This window comes from Zophobas morio, unplaced genomic scaffold, assembly GCF_036711695.1.
Source record: "Zophobas morio isolate AGI-343-1 ecotype UQ-CSIRO unplaced genomic scaffold, CSIRO_AGI_Zmor_V1 ptg000011l, whole genome shotgun sequence".
Taxonomy (NCBI): Eukaryota; Metazoa; Arthropoda; class Insecta; order Coleoptera; family Tenebrionidae; genus Zophobas; species Zophobas morio.
Genome location: NW_026972116.1, coordinates 13,898,665 through 13,924,808, shown reverse-complemented (window position 1 = coordinate 13,924,808; position 26,144 = coordinate 13,898,665). Strand labels below are relative to the sequence as shown.

The window sequence follows — 26,144 nt, the reverse complement described above, 5'->3', positions numbered from 1 at the left end:
ATTAAATTCAACATTTTTTTGTATGAAAGAATCAGGTCTGCTTGTATTTGAAGACCTGTGCACCTTTTGAAAATATTTTAATAGATGGCGCAAGACTTGACAACTAAGTAATGTCAATAATGTCAACAAAATGTCAATCGCATTGTACTCCACATTCCACGATTGTGAGATGATCTGCGTGATAAACAATAAAATATCGAAAATAAAGAAGTTTTAAAAATATTATGTATTATATAACACTACAAAAGTATGCACAGAATAAAAAAAGTACCAGAGACGATTTATTTTTAAATTATTGTTTGTTAATTATTAAAAAAAACTGGAACTGGCATCATTTGTTAAAAATTAACCATTGTCCTCGATTTTTTCAGTCGTCCGGAAGAACTGCATCAAGTATTCAACTAAAGCGAAACTTTTTGTTACAAGTACTTGCACTATCATACTCATAAGTTTCCTGTACTTAAGCATTTCCTGTCGGAAAATAAACCTTATTACATACTATTATTGATCCTATTTTAATAGCTGTATTTGCATATTTGAATATACAACACTTATTTTGACTGACTTTGAAGCCAAATAACCAAAACCATCACTGCGCAGACGCGCACAGAATTCTAGTCAATAAGCACCCCTTATTAAAGCTCTTTCAGGTGGCGCAGAAATCAAATGTTAGTTTATTTTATGTGCGAGATACTTTCCACTAAGCCATAAAACTGGCGTGTGACAAAATAGCCGGGATTAAAAATTTCTCGTACTAACCTTAATAGGGGTTAGATAGTCATGTTCACTAGCTATCTTTATTCACGTTACTCGGTGATTGTAGTTAGAAAAGGATAACAAAACCCCAAAAGTGGATCAATAACAAACCAGCAGTCTCAAAACTTGTTTAAATAAAGCAAAACTGTTTGGATTGTGATATGTTGAAAGTGTGTTTGGGCGGCGGTTCGTACCGGCTCACCGCTTAGGAGCATTTTATGACCCAATCTGTAGTTGGGCTTTATTTGCATAAACGATTACTTTTATTCCACCAAATAATACTATAATCGGTCCTTTTTGTTGCTGTAAATTGGTTCTACATTTGTTTTAAATTTTAATGTCAAAGTATTTGTTCTGATACCACAGTAGGTGTCACAATTTACGCATCAAATCAATATATGAGACCCCATTAAAAATTGCTGACGTCATTCATGGTTTATAAAGCCACTCACTGTAGGGATTGTCTTTAAAATAATGAAGTATGAAAGGTTTTAAATGTTTTCTGCAAAAATAAGTACATAAAAAATATTTTTTCATGAATTAGTTGGCACAAAAGTATTAGAAAAATGTATCTCACAAACTGTAAGAAAAATATTGAAGTTATTGTTGTTACCATTTTTTTCTTATTCGTGAAATTCAAATGACAAATAAACGTTATCGTGTAGATTTATTTAAAAAAAGTCTTCAAACTTCCTCGGTATAAGTCAAACTCTCATGCAAATCAACAAAATTTTATTTTTTACATAAACTAACTTAGGTTCAATGTGCTACTTGATGTGACCAGTAATCTTGTCGGAACATGAAATTAGGAAAACTTCAGACATTTCAAAAATGAATTAATTGCATTGCCCTGCAACCCCCTAATTACTTCATTTTACGTAGTATTCACTTTCACTCACCATGCAGTTACAAATCTTTTAAGTTAGGTATATGGTATTTACAAAATTAGTCTATTGTGAAGCTGTCCATAATTAGAAAAAGCTTGTTTTTATAGTTACTAACTTGACTAGGTTTCAACTTTGGTAGGCTTTTCCAAATTCTAATATGTAGCGTTTTACATTATCACAACATTCTCAATCAGACGCACAAGGAGCTATGAAGAAGAAACTTGGAAAATGTTAAAATTTTTTCGTTCTACTTTACCTACCTTTCTCGCATCTACAATAAAAAACCGTTACTTTTGAAGTTTTTATTTTTCTTTTGACGAAGTAAAATATAGTCGATGATGAGTTGCCCAAATGCCCCTTTACGACAGACATTAAGGCAATTCCACATCATACTTGGTCGTTTCTAATTTATGTGTATTTCTATCGTCTATAGGCCTAGTATTACACATAAAATGAGTGGAAATATGGTACTTATAATATATTAGGTATATTAAAAACTGTCAACGCCAATCTGGTTTTTCATAAAGAGAATAAGTTTTCAACTGGGCAACAAGCGCACTTTGCCGCGGTAATTCAAAAAGATATAGGCAACGCTTTTATTTTCTTCAGTTTTTATAATTTTAGTACTTCTTTGACTATACTCTAGAGCGTATAATCAAAGCTTATTTTTATGCTGTATCTACAATTAAATATCACAATGGCTGGTATGCACCATCTTGTTGAAAGTTTTAAGGGTTAAAACTAACAACAGGAAGCTAATCAGCCGGCTTACAATCGCCTTAAGATTTCATTTCTAAATTTTTACACCATCCTATAAAAAATTAGATATGGTGGATTTAAAGCACTAAACGATCCATGGTGTCCACATGTGCGTCGAAATAACCTGCTAATAACGTGACATGGCCGTAACCTTCAGGGAAATTTGTTTTTTACTAAAATATAACCAGATCTAATCTAATATCCCACACATATAATAGTTCCTCATTTCAGTCTTTATTCTTTAATCACAGTGTTTAAGATTTAGTTACTCCGCAAGTAATCGCTACTGTGTACACAATTCACGTAATTTGTTGCTTTCCAGAAGTTACGGTCATGTCCTTCTTTGGTGTCATATTTATACTAAGATGAAGTATTTGAGCAATATTACGCTTTTATATAACTATACAAGAAGTTGTTATTCTTCATAAGATCGTCGTTCTTCGACGCACATGCAGATTATTACAAAATATCTGTTTCTAAAGTTATGACCATGTTGTTTTTGTGTTCGTTACTACTTGAATTGCAAGGTAGATCTAGAGATAAAAGTATATCTTCTACCTATGGCCTGATTGAGTTGGCAAACAAACTGAAAATACTTAGGTCTACGATGTGACAAACTGAAATGAGGAAAACCAAAGTTAAAATATTTCTAAGGAAACAAAGCTTTGCACACCTTTTAAAAATATTTACATAATGTTAAAATCAGTGTGAGGCATGTTTCACCAATTAGTTTTTCTTTTCATTTCAACTGCCACACCTTTTCTAACACTGATCACCAATCTCCTGAAGAGTATATTAAATATTAGACTGTATTCAATATAACGAGCAACTGAAGGACAGAATATTTACAATGTTTTCGTGGTTACATAAGGCAAATGTTACATCGGAAAATTGGAAATATCATTTATTATTATTATTCTTACTTTGTTAATAGTGGCTTTTGTGTATTTTGAGTTTCTCGTTATTTTGAGTACAGAGTGGATTTCTTCCACTTGTGTGAATTAATGAATTTTCAAAAAATACGTTACAAGAAATTCACGGTGGGCCAAAACTTCTAACACCAGTAGTTTACTATACAAAATAACAATAACGGGATGTGTTTACCAATCAAGTCTTGGTTACTTTGCATTTTTCAAAATCAACACATTTTTGGATAATACTTATTGTTGCTATGTGATTTTGAAATCACTAATGCCAACAGCCGGAATGGTTTGTAACCTTAGTGACTTTCTTCGGTCACATGTACACATCAGCGGCATCGATTTAATACCATAATCAAGAACCAAAATTTGAAAAATTTAGATACAGTTTCTTTAACTATACTCATCACGCTTGAGTTATGAATAGCACAGCCTTTCTGAGGAAGGATCTTTTATTTAAATGAGCGACTCCGATTCTTTATTCAGTCAAATTAACATCAGAATATCAGTTATAACCCTTACAGTTGAATTAGTAGAACACTGCGGACCTTTGTTTCAAATAAATCTACATAAAGTGTACCTATGTCTTTGGATGAAACGACTGAATAATGAATAATGTTCGTCTCTTTTAAACGCTTAAACGTTTAAACGGAAAATAACTCTAAACGACACAAAAACAAACAGGTGTTGATGTACATTGTTACTGAAACAACTTTTAAACCTATCAATTAGAGGAATTGTGTAGTGAAGAGTTTCAAAAATTGTTTTAGGCAAGTTTTGAAGCAACTGGGTGCAAGATATCATAGATGGACCTAGTTTAAGACAATGTTAATTTTAAGTTATGTTGAGATGGGTTTGCAACATCTGCAAACATGAGTATGATATTGGAAATGTGGAAATCTCAAATACTGTTAAGTAGATGTCTACCTCTGGATTTGGCATTTTCTTTTCAAATTAATTAAAATTTTTATTTTTCACAAACTGTACTTACATTTTTTGAAAAAAAATGCATTTTACCACTTTTTGATTTCAAATTATTTAAACTAAAAATAGTGTCACGTTTGATGACGAATATTATTTTCGAAATTTTTGCTTGTAAAGATAATTTTGTCGTCAAAGATATTTTTGCTTGAATAATTTTTGCAAATTTTACAAATTTCGTTACTTTGTTAAGTTTGTAAATGACGAATTAGATTTTCTAGTTAGTTTTATGTAACGTTTAGAGGCTTAAGTCAAAACTGTTAACATATCTGAACAATTTCCTTTTTTATTTATCGCAAGAGAGGACCAAATTACTCATAAAACTAATTTAAATTTATTATCATATAAAATGTTATCAAATTTTGGCTTCAAACTTTTTCTACCAAGTTTAGATATGTATGTAGATTAAATTACGATATATTGGTACATGATTCTCTTGTACACTCAGTTGTTCACTGTTTTGAAATTTCCACATTTCGCCAGAGTTGATATTGATGGGCTCTAAAAATTGTTGCATACAATAGCATCTGAAATGTATTAAAATACTAAAGATCGTTGCTGTGTTTTGAACAAATTTAATTTGTGTAAATGTGCCAACCGTCATCTGTTCTGCACAATGAATAATTTGGAAGAATTTTTTATACTAGATAAATTTCACCTAATTTAGAACTAATCGAATTTACAAAGATTTTCATTGACCACAAAAATTTTCCAATCTAGGTACTTGACATCAAACTGTGTGGTGTCAGGCCCGATTTATAACACTTGTTGTAAAAGTAAATTTTATAATGGCAGTTTAAACGCAAATCAACAAGCATTATAATTGGAAGTGATAGTTTAGATTAACTATATCTTCTACTGAGTGATTATAAATGTTTGCCTGTCAAGACTCTAGACTGTAAATATTTTGCGCCGGATAAATTTGGCACTTGGCAGATTTGTAACTAGTCAATTCCATCATCAGCAACTACGCTGAAAATTCAAAACCAACTTGACAAACATTTAAATCACACTGCATAATCTAACGTATCATCAAAAATAAAAATCGTCTAAACAAGTTTAGCTACGGTCCCTTTTAAACGTCAAACTTTTTGGTTTGAGCTTTTACCCATTTCCTCGATATTGACTTGACACTATTGGGATTACTATTTTGACGATACGTATCAAAGGCTCCAGTAGCTATTATTTTTTATTTCTGTGGTCGAACTCATTGTTTTTGGTTTGTTTAAACCTTGATTTACGAAGTAGTTTTCTTCATTGTGCATTCTAAAAAATACTTACAATTTCGTCATCGCCAAGACAGTAAATAGAAACGTTTTGCTTCTGAATAAAAATTTACAAAATACTCTCTCTTCTTGCACGCGCTAATGCTTTGACGAGACAAGACACTAGCAACATTTCGATTACGGTTAGACTTGTGGGTAAACGAATAGTATTCAAAATTTATAGTTGTCAGAAAAAACCCAAGCTGTTTGTGTGTCAACGGTTGTAAGCTGCTAGCTTAAACATGTGCGTCAGCAGCCTATGACCAACATTACTATTACAATTATTTACTGGCTGTTCGTCCCTCCGCCTTGTTCATCATTTGCCCTTTCGTGTGGGCGTAAGATCGCTCTAACAGTTTCGAAATGTTTTTTGAAACCTAACTTAGAATACAGAGCCTTTGATGCATCGTTTTCAGGACGGATGACGACGAAAGGAAGGTATCCTCTTTCCGTCACCACTTTTGTCAGGTACTTGGCGAGGATCAGGCCGTAGCCTTTCCTTCTGTATTCAGGTCGCGTTTGCATTGAAAACATGGCTCCATAATAAGATTGAACCATCCATGCTGCTAATTCACCTGAAGCTGAAAAGACACCGTAGCAAGGTAGTTTTTTAATTAGTTTTTCGAAAATCTCCACGCATTCCATGTGGTTTGCCGGGTATAGGTCGTGGATGGTTTGAGCATGCTCGGGAGTTAACTGCAGCATCTCCGCATCCTCTGCGAATACCCTGAAACAATTAAAAACGCTGTATACAAAACTCACTTCACATACACCTTGTAAAACTTTTATAACTTAAGCGGCTTCAGCCAAAGCACCTTTATAAATCAAAATGGCTATTGTATAACTTAACTCAGTTCACATATACCTAGTAAAACTTTACAGCTCCATTATGACAGCAATAATAATAATCCTTGCGGTTCGGGTCCATAAAGCTTACAATAGCCAGTTTGACTTATAAGCAGGGGCGGCTGGTCAGGGGCGGCAGGGTCGGCCACGCCGTACCAGTCATTTTAAAATACTTAGTAAGCGTTGAAATTAGAAAATAAAAAAACAAATAAAGTTTGAATGTACGTTAGGATAGATCATATATATTAAAAATATATTTTATTATATTGTAGGTACAAAATAAAGCATTTGTTGCTAATTTTAAATGCTGATAAACACGCTTTGCCGGCGAGATTTCGGCACGCCGTATCCAGGAATGCATTATGCTCGATGTTTCGACTTCGGAGCAGCTTACGGTTTCATCGTTCTCTTTGTCTAGTACACTGTAGTAGACAAAGACCTGGCGGAACGTATGTTGTGCCAGGTCCGGCGAAATCCTCCTTCGCCGTACCCAGCAATGCGAATTTAGTTTTTAAAACGCTTAATATTTAAAATAGCTAACCAAATTACAAAACAATAACGGCTTCGATGTTCTTCAGTGCATACTATTTTTTTTTAATAATAATTGTCGATTTAATACATTTTCCTGTGTATGAATAATAAACGAAAAAAATTACATTAAATTATCTAAAATTTTATTTTTCGTACATAACTTAGCTACAACATAAATGCGCTTTTTCTGTATTTTTAGCATCTAAGCGTTTTCAGATATTTCAGAAACGAATTTAAAGTTTTAAATCATTTTAATTTTTCAATTATTCAATTAATTTATTTGACAATTTGTCATATACATTAAAAAAAAATAAATGTAAATGAAGATAGTTAACAGTTGGTACTTTTATTATTACTTTTTTATATATTTTTTAACTGCATGTCATTATTTAATTATTATTATTCAATTATGGATGTCCGGGGTCGGCAAGCCGTATAGCCGCCGGTCGACGCGGAACTCAGTAAAAATAATGTTTTCGGTGGTTCTCAATTAATGATAAAGCAGAACAAGTAGAATTAAGGATTAATAGTATTTGGAATCAAACTGACATTGTCAATTTCCTATAAAAAATTATTTTAACAGGTCGAAACATTTGAGATGTTTTGTACATCCTGGCACGTAAAATGTCAGTGGTTAATGAGTAGCAGCCATACATTACGAAAATATATAACACCAAGGTGTAGACTCAAAATATTTGGCCGACCCGAAATTTTGACCCACCAGCCGCCACTGCTTAAAAGGGTGGTTTGGCTTAAGCCGCGTAAGTCATAAAAGTTTCAGAAGGTGTATGTCAAGTGAGTTTTGTATAATATCGCATAAGCAGTTCAAAGTGGTTGTTTACTAAAACCGTGATCAATTATTACATTGATGGAGCTGTAATTGGTTTGTCTATTAATTTGGAAATGTAAATGCATTTCATTTCCTACATAAATTTCAAGGAGATTTTTGTTTATCGTATAAATAATACATTCTTTATGTACCTACTGTGTCAATTCCGTTAGTTGATTCGTTGATTTGAATGTAATAACTGGTTCACATTTATATTTGAGATAGATATATTCGGTAATTTGTGGAATCAATAAGGGATATTAGAGGTATTTTACTTAGATTACAGCTATATAATTTAAAAATTGACAAGTTTAGTGGAAGTATATGTGGTACTGAAATTTTACAACTTGCACTTCATAACTCAGCTTATTTCATTCAGTGTGAATAATTTATTCAGTTTTTTCACATAAGACTCCACATGATGCCAAAAACAACCCTTTAGGCACATGTAACATGCATTGAGATTTATGTTATATCTGTTGTATTATTTGGTCAGCATTATGGATATTTTCAGAATATTTTTAAAACTTTAACTGAAGTTACTATTTACATCAGAAATTTAGAACTTTCCTCACACATAAAAACAATTCTACATGCATGTTAGAGCGTATTTTTAATAATGATTCTTTTATTAATCTGTCGTAACAATAAACATTTTAATTTCATTACACCTAATACAATAATAGTACATTGTATACCAAGGTGGAAAAATAAGGGTTTTCCGTGTCGAAAGAAAATTTTTTGAGATCCGGAAAGGTGGTGTGGACAATATTTTTTATCCTACACCATGAATATAATGATAATGAAAAATATTCGACAAAAAAAAGTTTTATTAAAAAAAAATTACAAATTAAGTTAATTACATTTAATTATTTGAAATATTAATTTTAAATACCGGATATTTTTATTACACAGCTACTAAAATAAACACCCTCTTCAGCTAGGTGTAATACTTCAGTTTTTTTTTAAGAATTTTGAAAGTTTATTTAAAACGTTTCCATGGAAGTTCATTCATTTTCCTGGCTAGCGAAACAAACAAAATTTTCTTGGCTAGATAGTCAATCTTGTGTTATTATGACGTTATGTTATAAATTTTTTAGTTCCCGAGCGTAAGCGAAGGAAGTATTGTAATCGAGTCCGTCGTCCGACCCTCTACTTTAACGTTTTCTCGACCCTTCATGACTCCTAGAGTTCGAAGAAATACGTCTCCCGTTTCCGTTTGTATGTCCGTCTGCTGTCTGTCCGTCTGTCTGTCCATCTGTCTGTTCGTCTGTGTGCCGTCCCGGATTTTTATTAGACAGACAATATATATTATGTAGATACGCTAACCAAAATTTGTGTATTCATCCCCACCAATAATATAATGACGTCACTTCAAAATTGCACATAGTACATGGATTTTAACATAGTCCTACATATGTAGTTTATGACTCTGTATTGAGTTTTTGCCCGAAATGTCCAGATTTTAGAAAAAAATAATCAAAATTATAAAACAACATTTTGCAATATAATTTTGAATCTAGAAAACCAAATCCTTTGAAATCTTGCAGATGTTTTAAAGTTATGAGAAGCATGATAAATTTTTAATCAAAATATGTTTACTTATCCCCTCCAAAAAATTGATGATGTCAGCGCAAAATTTTGCCGTATAAATCCTATCTAAATTGTACAAAATATGATAAGTCTGTACTTGTAAGTTATCATTCCATTCATATTTTTTGGATTTGACTCAAAAAAATTAATGAATGCGTGAATTTATTTTATTGATTTAATCAGGAACTACAAAACCGAATGCTTTGTAATCTTGAAGATCATAAGCAGAGTAAATTTTTGATCAAAATGTATTTGCTCATCCCCCCTAAAAAATCGATGAAGTCACCTCAAAATTTTGCTAAATAAATCCTTAAATGTGCAAAGTATGATGAGTTTATACTTGTGATTTATCACTGCATTAATATTTTTTAGATTTGCTTATACAGGCTGTCTTAAAAAAATTAATGACTGAGTCAATTTATGTAGTTTTTCAAAGAAGCGGGATTTATGGCACTTCACTCGGGGACGAGAAAAGTCCTGTCGAAATAACTTTCGACCTATTTTTTAGAATATGAAAAACAGAAATTTTAAACAATTCGGCCCTTTTGGAAAATTTATAAAATTACATTCTGCGAATTTAATTCTTTCAATAGAAATATTTCTGCAATGACGTGATCATCATTTATTAATAACGGGCCAATTTCAAGTTGAATTTAGAATTTCGCAAGTCCCCGTTGCCATGGAAGGATGACAGCAGTCGCGAATCGCAACAAAACTGTCATTGAAATTACCATAGCAACAGAACTTGCGATTTCGCAAATCCAACTTGAAATTACCCCCCTAATAAGAGGGATAAATATCGGGTGTTCAATGAAAAAGTCATCAAGTTGACTATATGTATGAATTAATAAAACGCATTTCTACTATCAAACAAGCAATGCCAGCTTAATGACGTTTTCAATGGAATACCCGTTATATGTTTTAGTACGTACAAAGTAACACTACTAGTGTTGCCAGGATCGAGAAAATTAAATAAGTTTTTCTTTTATATAAAAATATAAATATATTAGTTAGTAAAGCACAAACAACATTGCATCTTTAGATATACATATTTTATTTTTTTTCTGTGTAAATGTTTATGTTATTTTATGTTTATATATATTATATTATATTATTTTTAGTATTATTCTGTAACTGGGCATGGTCCCGTTGAATAATAAAGTACTATTACTATTACTATTTTTTAACAAATATTTATGTGATAATTTTTTAGATGACGTCATCGATTTTCTGGAAAACGTGAACAAGAAAATTTAATAGCTGTTAATGACAATGAATTGAGAAAATAAAAAAAATCCGTATGTGGGTTATAAGACAAACCCTAAAATTTATTTATTTTTTTTCAACTATAAACCAATTTACTTAAGATAAAGTCAAAAAAGTTGACGCCCTTTCAGATAATTATTTAGTAAATTTCATTTAAAAAGCATAAAAGGTGGTACTAAACGTATGATCTCATATTTTGCCTCTATTTTTGATGTTCCTACATGATTAAAAAATCGTCTTCTTTTTATGACAAGAAAGTCAAAATATCACGATAGCTTATTCAATTTCATTAAAGTTTCCAATACACAATGAAATTACCTTAAAAAGAATTAATCCAAAGTTATTTAGACAAAGTTTTCCTCTCCTCTGCAGTGCAGGCGAACAAATATAGATTTTTTTGAAAAATATAATATTAAATTTTGCGAATTTTTATGATAACCCTAGAAGTTAAAACACAGATTATGCAGGATGTTAAAATACAGCTAAAAAAGCAAAGATACATATCTCAATTTGAATAGATAGTGTAATACTAATAATAACGCTGTGTAATTATTAGTCGTGTAAATTCGAGTTACTAAAAAATAAATTCTTGAGTTTAACCCACGCCGATTTTAATCACCGATCATCGTAACAATATTCAAACTTTCGGGAAAACGAAGGCGCCGTTCTTGGTTTGATAAAAAAAAATACAACATTATAATCCTATAAATAAATAAACTTATTCCCACCAAGAAATGAATGCTAATTTTGAAGATTTGTCTTCGATAGAATTTTTCTCTTGTCAGATTACCGTCAATTTGAAGGTTTGAGTTGCAAATGCAACGATGAAAGATAAATCTTTACAAATCCATGGTTGTCTTTGATCGTGTTTTTTGTGGCTCTCGAGGTACAAAAGAAATATTAAGTACATATATCTTTACACAGTAATATTTATATTTCTTTTTGCTTTTAAACTGCCTCCATGAATATCTAAAAAATTAATGCATGGAAAAACTGATATATCTCACTTGTGTTTCGCATGTTTTTAGATCACATTTGATTATTTAGAAGCTGTGTATGCATATACATCAACACATCTTTGTGAACGCCTATACAAAATGAAAAAACAAAAATTTATTATTCCCTTACGTCAGAAAACAAGTTCATTCAATGTCGTTTATGTTACGAACTTCAAGACCCGTGGGTTTTTTTATTAAATTATGTTTCAGAGTGAAGCTGTATAGGGTTTTAAAGAAATGATTTGCTACTCAACGGATATTTTTCACTAGACGAGAAAATATAAAATCCTTAAGAAAATAAACATTGTTTAAAATTATAACAGTTTTCCTAGAACAATAATAATATTAATAGTAATAGTCCTAAAAAATTGAAGGAAAACATATTAAGAGAAAAGAAAAATGTAGTAAAGATAAAATAATATTGCAGTTGAAATATCGATTGTAGAAGGTGTCATCTCTGGATTGCAATATTTTTAACAACAGAAGATGAGAATGGTAAGTTTTTTCTACAATTCTAATTGCTTGCCGCGACAACTTGAATAATCTAGAATGATAAGCAATTCTTAGACGATACATTGAAATATTGCTAGACATCATACGTAATAGAAAATGTTTTCAGAAACTTTATTAGCAATAAATTCCCCGTTTGCATTCTAATTAAACATGCATGAATGTGTATTACCCAGATGCGGTGTATTGATCTGACTTAGAAATATTTTTAAAGTAAACAGTACAATTTCGTCTTGATTTTATTCAAGCTTAATCTATTCTCTTCATATCATCATTGAGCTTTATTTAAAGAGATATTACTTTCCCTTTTAAATTGTTCTAGCGGTTCTACAGACGCGGTTCAAAAATGGACTCTTGCGACACACCAGGAGTAATACTACCGTCTTAAGAAAATTTTAAATTTAGTTAAATATGATAAAAATAATTTAGTACTGAAAAAATACATACTCTAAATTTTTTTTTCCAAAACCTGACCTACCACAAACACATTCTTGTGAATGTTATGTGAATCGATCATCTAGTTCTATAAACAAATTTTCAGACCGGATAATCGTTGCGTTTAGTATATAGATATGAAAATAAAGGAAAATTTCCTTAGTGAGTTAAAAAAAATTTTTTTCAAATTCAACGCAACATAACTCCAAAACGGCACAAGAATCCGAATTAGGACAAAAATATGAATTCCAACTCAAATCTGAAGATTTTCTAGGTATTTTCTAGTGCGTTTGTTGCACGAAACCCCAGCATTTACGAAAGGAAAGTTAAAAAGTTACATTACTGAAGTTCTGAACCAAATCTTTGAATCTACAAACGCCCGAACGTGAAAATTTAAAGATTTCTAGGTATTTTCGAGCCTGCAGAAAACGCTAGAAATCACACTGTAGAGTTTGAAGAGTTACATTTGTAAAGTTTTTGAACCAAATCTTTGAATATACTAAGGCCAAAACGTGGAAAATATAGTCAATCATTTCCCCTTTGCCTTACTGGCTGTTACATCACTTAGAAATTTTCTTTGCTTCAGGTTGTCCTCTGCAATTTGTTTTTTATTATTACTGTTTATGCTAAGTATCCAAGATTCATATATGTACAGACACATTTTTATTTTATGTGTTTTTGTAGAAACTTCTAGTTTTTTAAATGATTACGATTAATAATTTATTCACCAGGAGCAAAACAAGTTCAATTTAAAACCCACTGCAGCTTCTCTTTTGCTTATGTTTTGAATATTTCAGGCAGTGTTTTGCGTGAGCAGGCCTATACTGTTGAACTTTCTTTTTTCTTTTTTTTTAACTAACTTTCTGTAATTCTATACCCTTTCACTCCACCTTGCCTTAAAGAATAACGATAATTTTACTTTTGATAATAATTTAACTTTTCTGTTTAAAAAAACATTTCTTTCATCACAAAAAAAGGCTAACAAAAATAGAAAGTAACTAAGTGAAAACTTTTATATTTTATATTTTAATGTCATACACCACCTGATGTTCAAAGCAACATTATATCTCACATAGATAGTAAAAGTTTCCTGAATAAAAACTAAAGTTTTCAGTTCAAGGTAATTTTTTCAAAATTAATTCGAAATTAGAGTGTCACTATTGGAAACAAAACTTTAAAAATGCGGAGACAACAAAAATCTATGTAACAGAAGGTAAAATTATAGTGTCAGTGAAAAGTTTAATAAAGGAGGTATGAATTTCGAAGATCTCGTCAACCTGTTGAAATAGACCAGAATAGACTGTTGAGTTATTTTAAACGCAGAAACAATAGGTAGGGTTTGGATACTTAGGTCTTTCAATTATTTTTTTATATAAGCGACCTAATGCCCCCAAACCATTATGCCATAATTTGACATCGAAATTATTCATTACACTTTGATAATTTACCACATTAAATCAAGAAGAATAATTAATCAACTGTTAAATGATGTACAACACACCGAAGTTATTTGTCATTTATTTATCGAAAAAAAAAAAATACAAACCCATGACTCAACCTAATAAATAAATTAATAAATCTAGTAAATTTTACTTACACATTTATACTATCATCCTCCTTGGTGAGTTCGCTTATAGCGTAGATATCTCCATATTGTTTTTCGATTGTTCCTATATCACTGTAAAACTCTTCGATTTTATTCATAATGTTAGCGTGGGTAAAGTTTAGATAAATTGGTTGTGTCCAGTCTATTAACACATCTTCTTCTCTCAACAATTCCAAATATTCCAGTTGATCACAAGGGCAGAAGACACTGAAGCTTTCGTATATCTTCCCGTTGGGCTAAAATCAGTTACATAAAAGATTATTATTTATTCACCGAACTTGCATTCTCTTAGGAGAAAAGCAAGGCGAAGGTTCGTCAAATTGTTAACACAAATACTTCATTACAAATGGCATTTTTATATACTTTATCGTTTATAGAACACAACATTTTATTAAGAATATTGGAAAATTTTGAAACTAAATTGTCGCACATTAAACATACAGTATACGAAAAATGTGGACACAAACAATTCAGCTTTCACATTTTGTATACCCTTAAATACAAAAAGTACGTAATAAATGGTATTTGTGAATTAACAATGTACAACTTTTTAAAATTCTTGTACAAATTATCTTACTATAGCACCTGTAGCCAAGCTGTATCTTGGGTTTGATAGGAATTTCCTTTGATGAAAAATCCATTATCCGTCACATAAATAAATGAAGTCTCATGATGATATCCCAAATGACACTATCAAAATCACATCCGTGTTCCAGACTTATTGAATATCGACATAGCTAACGCATTTTTGAAATACCAGTTATAGATCTTGCGTTTTTTATGCATTATTCTTTCTAAAATTAGACTTTGATTGCTGTAATTTCCAAAATTCTTTGTTGAATGAATCAGATTTTGAAGGGGTATACAAAATACAAGAGCAATTACTACTAGTAATCATACCATGCATATTTTAGCAGAAAATGAAATTACTAACTTTTTTTATCCCTAAGATCTTTTGTATACTGTATATTTACATTGCACTAGATAACAATAAAGAAACGTCTTCAACATGCAGTGGTATCGAGGTTTCGTTACCATTGACAACGAATGGTTGCTAGAGCAGAAGCTTGTAGCTTTCCTAAAATTTATTCGACTGTTATATTAATTCTTTGGGTGTATGAAACACTTGTAGCTGAAACTAGTTCACAAGTTCTGTGCCATTATTTCCAACTTTACCTATTCACCTTAATATTGAAGTTGCATGAAAAGAACTTGTAAAATAATTTTCACAAATTTAGTGTTAAATTCAAAGACGTGAAATAACGCTCGATGTTTGTTTATCATTTATTTAGGAATAAACAGCCCAAACTCGCACAACGAAGATACCTTCAGGCAACCCTTATGTGTTAGAACAATCCGTTAAACTCAATTCTCTAGTGACCCTATTTACACGAACCAACAACACATAATCGCATGGTTGAATCTAAAAATAAATTTAAGTTTAGTGTGAGTTTATAATGCCGGACTAAACACTTTAAGGAGAAAGGTAACAAGTTTACATTCATTATTCATTTGATAGTTGTTCTCGTCACGAAACACCAATTGGGGTATCTGCAATACCCTCCAGCTTAAGTTGGGCAAAAAGCCAAGTCGGCCAAGGACTAATAAGTAAATTTCGTCTCAAGTCCATAGTTGTAAGTATTCTCCAATAGCTTCTCATATCATAATTTGTGCGTTTGTGTGTTTTATTGTATAAGAAGAAAAGTTTGTTTTGCAATGTGGTTGTAATGTCGTTGTTTCTAAGACAAATTTAAGAGACACGCCGCATCGATCGACGTCAGTGGGTACCACCTTGCTATAAAATAAACGTAAAATTATCTTTCTTCGTCGGTTCTTGTCTTTCGGAATAACTGCATTTGTAGAATTGTAGGATAAAATGAAATTATTACGAAATATTTCAAGGATTATTAACAGATTAAACGTTGGATTATAATCCAGTATTCATAGTTTTAGAAATTCTGGGAATTGCTTTTCTCATGTTTATTTAAAAATGGTGATTTTACGTATTCCAAATTTTTTATACACCTTTTTATTGATTGTAATTCAAACCCGAAGTGTATAATGTTGTACCAAACTTTGTGCCTGTTGGAAATTACCAAGATGAAAAGTTGCGCAGTTTTATAATATATTTATATAGGGCAAGTTTATATACTATTCTGTACGTTATTTTGTTTCTTTTGATATACGATTCTTAAAGATTGATTTTTAATCACGTTTTCACTCGTCTCCTTGTTTTACAAAACACAAGGGAAATACTTATTTCCGTTGAAAGGTGCGAAGTATGAAGTTTTGCTTGAATCACACGAGTATGATAATAATGTATTTATCACACACGTGGTATAATTTGTTTAGAATCAACAAATAAATAAAAAAGATTTTTGTTTGTGTTAGAAAGTGGGTGCGGCAAGCCAACATTACCTGACTAATGCGATAATGTGACTAATTATATGACTCAAATGCACGTAATAAATAAAATTTATCTTACTGCCTTAAATTATTTTTTTTAGCAGCTACGTGTAGATAGCAGTAAATGTCAACTTGATTAAAAAACCAAGCGACATAGAGACAAATTATTACAAAGAAAAGTGAAACTAAACCAGAACAGACATATAGTACTCGTATCTACATATTGTTATATTATCACTATCAATGTTGGTTAATTTTGATAAAATGTTAAAATCAAGGTATTTACAAGTTTTTTGCTAAACATAATATGTATAAACGTGAATGTAGATACCATCAACAACCGAACTATTATTATTCTGCATAAAAATTGTTTGTTAAAGAATTCAGAAATTCCTATGTAAAAATGTTATCTCGGATTTCTCAAAAAACATACTCTTAAAATTAATGCAAAAATTCGCGAACTTTTTTTTCCCTTTTTCTGTGACTAATCAAGTGTTTGTGTCATGATTTTGAGCGGCGATGTCGATGTTAGTCTAAATTATTTCATATTTTCTGCAATAAAGTTATAAAAACTGAGCTGTGGAGCTTAAATCAACTCTGACAGAATCTCATTAACCCATAGAAAACGAATGATCTTTCATCAAACATTATTAGGAAAATCTTACAACCATCAATTTTTTAGAGAGGTTATTTAGAAAGACTGATTTGGGACACAAATATTAAAATTTTGATAGTTCATAACTCATTAAAATTGTACAAACTACAAATTGCTTGTTTTGTTCAATTATGAATAACACTTCTAAAAATACCTGCGTTATAAATTCGTACAAAACGATGCGAATTGTTAGAAATGCTCTTTAAACAAGTTGCTAATTTCTCTTGAATATAGGACGTTTCATCTCAAAAGAATAATTAAATTCAAAACATTTTAAAAACATTACCGCTACAGGGAATAAATTATACGACAGAGAATGTACAAACAGTATATTTAGCCACGTCACACAATTAATCGTAAGCGCTTTAGTACTTACAATTTCATTCAAAGTGAAGTGTTTTTTGTTTAAACCGCCCTTTTTTAAACATGTTTATTGTCGCGTTTAACAGTGGGGAGTTTATGTGGTAACATAGTTATGAGCATAATTGAAGACATTTTTAAGCACGTTTCTTACGTAACCTGTGTTCAATACAATTTATTTCTCATTAAAAAGTAATGAGATAAAACATCCAGTTAGTTTTAAAATATTTTACTGCTTCTGTAAGAGTGAATAAGATGCTAATAGAAAATTTGTAGAATAAATTGTTCTCCTCAAATCTAAACATTTCTTTAAATAGAGAAATAGAGAATGTCGAAAGAAGAAATCTATTCAGCAAAGATTTGTTTTTAATTAATTCAACTGTGAAGGCAGACCATTAAGCCTTCTAGACTGACGTTAAAAACAATTTTCTTTAAAAAAATAATAAATATTCAATATCTGTGTTTTTGAATTTTTCTCAATATTGATTTTTGCCCACGCACATATTCCCCAATACGAACTTCCATCAAATCAAATATTAGCAATTTTTATGGTCTGTCCCGGCGCCTCCACCATCAATATTACAACATTTTTAAGAAAGTAACAATGATATATTTCATACTGGTAGAAAACACCTAGCTAGTTACAAGAAATAAATATATACTAGACATATTTTAACTAAAAAAACCTATGTGAGGAACCTAAATTTAATAAGAATTCGTATCTTCTATTATATATTTCTAAAAGAATACACTTACTTTTAATTCATTTAAAAATAATTGTTTTACTACACAGAGTATCCAAAATAAAACTCACCGACCTAATATTCTGACAACGGACACAGGTATTGAAATTCCGTTAACGCCTTTGTTTTTAGCTTGAAGCTTAATTTAATGTATTGAAAGTGTAACACTTATATAACATATATTTGTTAAATTACGACGTCTATTTTTTTAAACGGGTTTAGACAAATCATAAAATTACGATTACAATAATATATAATACTTAATTGTTTATTTCATTTTCAGCCGATAAAAAGAATTTATAAATATAAAAAAAATTAAATTGACTGAAAGAAAGTACTACCACTTTATTTTACAAACAATTAATAATATTTGCTACAAAACCAATCATTCAAGCATATATTCGAACTGTTAAAAAAACTCAAACATTCTAATTAATTTTTGTAGATAGAAAACAATGGCGTTTACAAAATTTCAATATGTCTATGATTTCTCAGGATATTAGGTGGCTGAGTTTTATTACTTGTATATTTGAATTTTATTGTCTATTTTGACTAATTATACGTAAATATCTAAGTACTTTCGTTTCATATTTCGTCTATATTTCCAGTTAAATCTAAATTTATCAATATCACTCATTGGACAGCTCGAAATCACATACGTTGTTAAAATAAGCACCATCCATATCTGCAACATTACGCCCTTAATCCTTGATTAATTGAAATTATTTAGGAAATATTTACAATGCCTGATGCCACTTGAGCATTGATGAATTCCAAATTAAGCTTGCTGTTGTATAACACGTAAGCTGTTGGCCATGGCTGCCGAAACCGCCTTTATCCGTAGATTATAACATCGAAAGTTGTCACTCGTACCACTTAAACCCAGTTCCTTTTCATAACTTGACGTACTAATAAACTAATGATGTTCTCGGGCAATTCATAATTTTATTTTCTGAGCCGGTCCATCTGTCTTTAATTGTTATGAATATTATTATTATTATTATTGTATACAAAATTTGTTACGTAAAATTCAAACTACAACAACCATATGGTAAGCTTTCACACAGAGAATCCTTCCAATATCGATTTTGCAAATTATTCTAGTTTATCCCTCTAATTAATTAATTATCTTAACCCCACTTCTTTAATAATTCATCACTAACTCCATGTCAGCAAGTTAATAAAATTGTTAGCGAAACAACACTAAGCTGCTTTAAGTTAAGTTCACAATATCCATTCTATTCAGCATTGTGGCTGTTCCGCTCTTTACCAATATCTGCAAGAGGCAAAAAATCGACTCTCACGTGACGTCGCGACGCTCGCTCGATAGTGCACGTATTATTACTATTTGGGCCCAATTTGGCACCACTTACACCCCAATTTACCGAATTATCGTCCATTAATTCACTTTGTAATTTTAACCTGAACTTCAGCAAAACGCTAACTGCGGTTTTAGCAGAATTATGCTAAGAAATATAATGTTCAAAATGGAAACCTGACGAAGATACGATCTACCGGTATGTGTTTATTTAGTCCGAAGCAGTAATTCTTGGCACTTATCGCTTATTAAAAATAAAGTTTAGGAGAGCCCCAAGCTTCGTATTTGTTCGAATTGTCAAAGTAGAGTTGTGGGTAATGAAATGCGACATTTTTCGCAGCGACCTTCACCTGAATGAAAAAGGACTAATAAAAAGCTTACCGTGCTTGTCATGCCAGGAAAGTGGAGGATCACGGGCTGATCAGGCCAGGTTTTCGTCACGTAGAAATGAAAATCCCAAACTCGATCGTTGAGATAAGTCTTCAGTGTTTGATGAAACTGAAAAATCAAACAGAATCTTGCGAAAAATGCTAATGAGATGGGTTCATTTGGTCATGTCGGGTTGCGAAAAAATGTTGCGAAATTATGTAAGCTTGCAGTGGTCGCTTATTACGCTGCAGACCGATTTCCAGGTAGCGAAGAATGTTATGCATGTTTGGAATGAAACATGCTAATAAAGTTGCGTGATTTTTCATGAAAGATTTAGTTAGATACACACGATCCAAAGTTTATAAGTACCTATAGGCATTTAATGATTTTATTTTTCAGTTTCACGTCATGTTTGACCACAAAATTATGGATGTGTATGTAAAAATGGTAGCAGAAGGTCAACGCTTAAAATTATCTTGGGTGGAAGCTATTATTTTGCAAATGTAATTAGGTTAAAACAAAGTTTTAGTAGAAGGTAGTTATGTTTGTGATAGTATTGAGCTACTTTTGTTCCATCGTGCCCCATTACAATACATTAGGCCAATATGCTTCAGATATGTAAAAGAATATATTCACTATATTTGTACAAAGTAAAGCAGAGGAAATTCAATTATGGCAAAATTAAGTCTTTTAATCATTTAACGAACATCATCTATGTAAGTATGTTAGTTACCATTCGTACCTGAAAATTTGCATATTTATCTCAAGGTCGCAATCTAATTTTTTTAAAATCCGTTGTTGCAAGTCGCGTTTTAAAATATTCAATGTGATATAGCATTCCTTTGTTTAAAAACATCAGCGTTTTCGGTGGCTAGAATTTTGAAATCTGAATCGTAAATTTGAAGTCAAGAAGAATGTATCTTAAAATACTTCTGAAAGGAATAAGAGTTTAACTTCTTTGAAAAACCAGAAATTACTTCCTATGATGGGTGTAATTAGAAGATTTCTTCAAAAAAAATTAAACCTCCAAATTTGCCTAGACTGCGTTAGCAAAAATTAAAAATACATACACTGTTTCTATGCGTGCTGTTTGCTATTAGAAAAAAAAGTTCTGCTTCTATAATTATATCATACAAAAACTTTAATGATTCATGCACTAGCACTTGAATTTTCCTCGTGTTAAAATTTAAACTAAATAACAATTAAAAACTAATTAAGTTAAACAATTTATGTTCGTGGTACTACGCACATCGAAATATCTAGAATTTATTGATATTTAAACTTGATGATAAATAGTGCATCATCGTTAATTTACTAATGCTATTAATACGTTAATTAAAATACAGTATGAATATCGAATGAAAAATAAGGATTGTTCAAAAACCAGTCACAGTTAAAGAATATTTAAACATAAAGCCATGTTCTAGGATTGCTAAAATAAGCAGAGTAGATACAATTTTTGTTGTTTTTATTTTTTCCTCATAAAGCTTGTTTTATTAATTTGTAAGTTTATGAGTCATAAACAGTGAATAAATGTTCAAAGATTATTTAACTATTGTTCTTTGTGCTCTAAAAACCCCTATTTTATTTTGCAGTTAAGCTTTATGTAGCTCGTCTTGCCGCATCGTCCTTCAGTGTAGATTAAGGATTAAATCTGTTGGCGAAAGCCATTTGTTTTTATTTTTTACGATTTTCGAGATTTAAAAGGGACATCAGTTAAATGCTCAGTATAATCGGTCGGAGAAATCTTTTATACCCATGTTGTACAATTTTCAGTGTAGTTAAATTTTGAAATTAGTTTCAAAGTTTTAAATCATATTTGGTACCTTAAAATGAGGAATAGTTTTTTGTTTTGAAAATCTGAGGAAAAAGAAAATGTAAATATAAGTTAAGAAAACTCAAGTCTTGTCTAAGACATGGCTTGAAAATTTTTAAACTGATCATGACACCTAGATTAATGAATAGAATTTATGGTGAAAACCATTTATTTCTAGCTTTTGATGTACCAGAACCATTTTAAAAATTTAGGAGTTTATTATTTCGTAAAGTTATACAAATTGTTTTTCTCCCTATCCACTTTTATGTGCCTGCTTCTCTCAAAAACGCATGTATTGCTCAAAATCCTTTACTATATGTCAGTTTTAAAACCACAAATATATCAATTCCGTCAAAAACAAATTGTTTGTAATTCATCATTACGTTTTAAGAAAGATTTTTTATGTATTTCTAATACTCAACATTTACTGGAAGAGATAGGGAACACCAGTTTTCTCTCTTACAAAGGAATTACAAATAAATAATAAGTTTGCTTTCACAAGCAATTTTTAAACAAGCACGACTTGAAGGGGCTCTACACATGTTCGTGACGTCATATCGGTGCGTCATATCAATGCAAAGTCTCCACCACACCTATGTTTATACGTTTAACATTAGACAATTCAGTCTAGACCGCTGTAATTTTTCAACAAAAAATTTTATTTTCATTATTAGGTGTCACATGTTCAAATATGATATGATCGAAAAAAACTCATCTAGTTGGTCATGAAATTAACTTTTAAAATAACAATGACGGTACTGCAGCTATTTAACACTTTATTTGACAGCCATTTGACCGCAATTGTCAAATTGAACAAGAAAAGCGTTGGTATTGCCAACATCATTATTTTAAGTAGTCCAAAACAAAAGTCGATATTTTCAATACAGTTGTCAGCCAGACTTCCGAGAGGTGTTTTTACATCACAATCGCTTTTTATACTTACGTTTATAAACTAGTATTTAACAAATGCATGTTATACTACCAGAACGTCATAAAAAACCCTGTCGTTAACAGTTTTCAACCCCTCGAATTAATAACCTAACAAGTGACTTTAAATGAAAGCTTGGAATTTTATTAAAGAGCTTACCTCAATACAAGTGCAACTTTCCTATATATAAAAACACAAGAATTTTAGTGTATGGAAGTTTTAAAGTTTAACTGTTTTTCAGCAGTAAAAGCGCTATCTAGCATAGCAGGGTGTTCTGTATTTACATCTGCTAAATTAAATTATATTTTTCCCGATAAAAAGAATTACTAAAAATCGCACCCATTTTCTAGAAAGTCTTTAACATGGACACGCTAGCCATTGAACGCCCACCTTAAGTGCAAATATGCTGTATAGGAAATAAAAATAAAAATTTAATGCTGTTTTTACTGCAAGTTCTTTAGTCTTATTGTGTTAAGGATGTTTGAACATTTCAGGCATTTTCTATACAATGTGGACTTTTGTTACATTGAAATGTGTAGTTCTATTGTTATTTTTTAACAGTTAAGCAAGTAAAATGTCGTAGTCTATGAAGGTATGCTTTGTTAATAGTGTAGGAGGGTTAAAGAAATATATTTTTTTGGGTTGAAAATAATGAATTGTTAAAGAGAATGGCGTCTATTGATTAAGGATTATGAGCAAAGCTTATTTAGTAACTGACATGCAATGACTAGCCACAACATAATTATTAGTGAAATCTGTCAAATAATTGACAAAAATGACAACAATATGTTAAAGTTTCGTCTGTATCTATATAATATATAAGTGATGTTTCTCGAGAAAAAAATCGACAACTGAATAGACAGCTGTTTTCAAAATAATACTAAAACAAAAACAGTTGTTTTAAATTAAATACATCATTCAGTGTTTGCTACATTTGAATGAAAATATGCAAAATTCAAAAGGATGAAAGTTATAATTTCCATTAAAAATGCGTCGAGTATTGCTTACGCTTATTTAAACAGTGATTTATGCGAATTCTCTTTGATCAATCAGTGCCGAGTCTGTCAATTTTGTTATTTACATATTTAATAAAATCTCTCTTAAATGTCAGATCTCGTTAAAAATTTTACAGCAACGATTATTACAAATCCTTTATTAAACACAGGCGCATCCACCAAGATTAAGCATTAGTAATTTAAAAGCACTGTGTACAGAATAACATTTTATATTTAGCACTTTCGGCAGCACATTCTGCGAATAAAGTAAAATCTCACCTTAATTGAATGAGGTAAAAATTGTCCAATAAATTCAATTATGTCTGGCAGTTCAGAGTCTTCAAGTAATCTGAAATTCTTCCCCTCTGACAATACTTCTTCCATTGCTGAAAGCAGAAAACAAAACAAAACGGTGGGGTAACTGCATTCATCAAATTGTTAAAACCGCAACGTTAACATTGACGAAGACGACGATAGTATTAAAATCATGGCAGCGGTGACCCCGGCTTTTTAATTTATTAAATAATACATATATTATGCAACACCTTATCCCCTTACCATAAAAAATGTATACATAAAACCGCAACAAAATTTATAAAAATTAAAAACGTTTATGTAAGGGATACACATCCGCAGCGTCGCTGACTCGTAAAATTGCACAACAAACCTTGAATAAATAAAAGCACCCCTAAATCACGATTTTTACAACGAAAGAAATATGATTCGGCACAAAAATATGTTTCGTCATAAATAACATTAAACAAAGAAGTACGAAATTGCTTTTATACTTTACCTCGTTTAAGACGAGCAATATAAAAAAGTCTTCTTCGATCTTAATAAGCTGATTTCAACTACAAACCCGAATGTTGAGTAAATGAATTAGTGTCTCGTGTGACGGAGTTATTTGCAAACGAGTGATAGGAGGAAAAGCACATTGATCGACTCGCAGGGTGCGGAGAGGTCTGCAGCCCCCGAGCGCTCCCCTTGTACTGCAGCTGCCCTCACACAGGATTTGGTGGGAAGTGAAATGGTAGCGCACGTCGCACCTTTTTAGTTGCGCAAAATGTAGTGGAAAAAAAGAATGAGTTGTAGCAAAAAGGACGCTGAATTCTAATTGGAATGAATTAAAGAATGAAGAAATGAAGAAAATTTGAGAATCAAAATACGTGGATGCGGATTCCCTCACGTGGATGAAGGCCAAGCTGCAAACGAGGAGAAACCTGTAGAAGTTTGTTCGAATAAGTTTTTTGCAGGAAATTGAAACCCTGGATTCAAGGCTTCGAAATTATTGTTGCTTGTTCATCAATAATATATTTTAAATTGATTTCAGTTAGTTGATTCCACTTAATGCAGTTGGAATTAAATATAACGAATCGAATGACGAGTAAAACAATCAAAGATTAGGTATCTCTTGTTAAAACTATTACAACAGCTATTTTTCCTTAATGGAGCGATATGCGTGCAATAACCATTAAATTTGACTTCCGATTGTCGTTTTCATTGCGAATGTCATTATAATTGTAGATAGGTAGACAATAAAGTTAAAAGCTGAATGTTCGAATTAACGTACTACGTGTTATGGCGAAAATTATGACGGTGGAAAACAGTAGTGGTTTCTAGTAAGAGTCGCAAAATTCTGGCTGTGTCTTTCTTTCAGAGAATAATGCGTTTTATTATTTATAATCGCCGCAACGTGTAAACGGCTAGCCGGCACCTCCGGCTACCGTTCACGTGTCCTTGCAGTCACGCTACGTCAGTCAAAATCGACGCTAAACTGAGCAATTAGAGCCGGGTTTTCTATAAATGTTAACCGTTGATCCTGCAGCCGAGACTGCCATCGATTTGACTATCTTCACTCGTAAGTGTTGCGGCAAACAGCTTAGACAGTAAAATATAAATGCAAATCTACGATAATACAGTGTAGTGGCTGTCGCTTAAAAAAATTGTGTTATTAGCATTTTGTTTGGCAGTGATTTATATTGAATATTACTAACAAATAACGTCCCCAACGTTGTAATTATTTTTTTAATAGGTACGTGATTAAATCACTCGCTTTCTTTTTCGGTTATTTATTCAGAGATCTAACAAAAGAGATAGTAGATGTAAATTCAACAAATGGATTAAAGAAAGACGATCATAAATAACGTCGCGAATAACCGTTTCAAATATACCAGCCACTTAAATGCGGCAAATTTAGAATCAAATTCTAAGAGGACGAATTGGTTTCGAATTTGATATGATTTTATTGTCTCTTCATCAAATGATTGTACTGATAAATTATAGAAAATCTGTGGAAAAACACCCATAATTCTTTTGATTACCAACCTAGCAGGCAAACTGCCTTAAAGAGATTTATAAATAAAACTAGTGCT

General features: G+C 31.3%; 1 protein-coding gene across 1 annotated transcript; it reads right to left on the bottom strand.

Moving 5' to 3' along the window:
- Nucleotides 1–1,930: 1,930 nt before the first annotated feature.
- On the bottom strand, nt 1,931–24,783 carry LOC135127001 (glycine N-acyltransferase). Its single transcript, XM_064053285.1, has 5 exons — nt 24,566–24,783; nt 24,052–24,158; nt 20,046–20,162; nt 14,174–14,418; nt 1,931–6,295 (listed from the first exon to the last, which is right to left on the bottom strand). The coding sequence occupies exons 2-5, from the start codon at nt 24,154–24,156 to the stop codon at nt 5,854–5,856; spliced, it is 909 nt and encodes a 302-aa protein (XP_063909355.1). The 5' UTR covers nt 24,157–24,158; nt 24,566–24,783; the 3' UTR covers nt 1,931–5,853.
- Between the last annotated feature and the right edge of the window lie 1,361 nt (nt 24,784–26,144).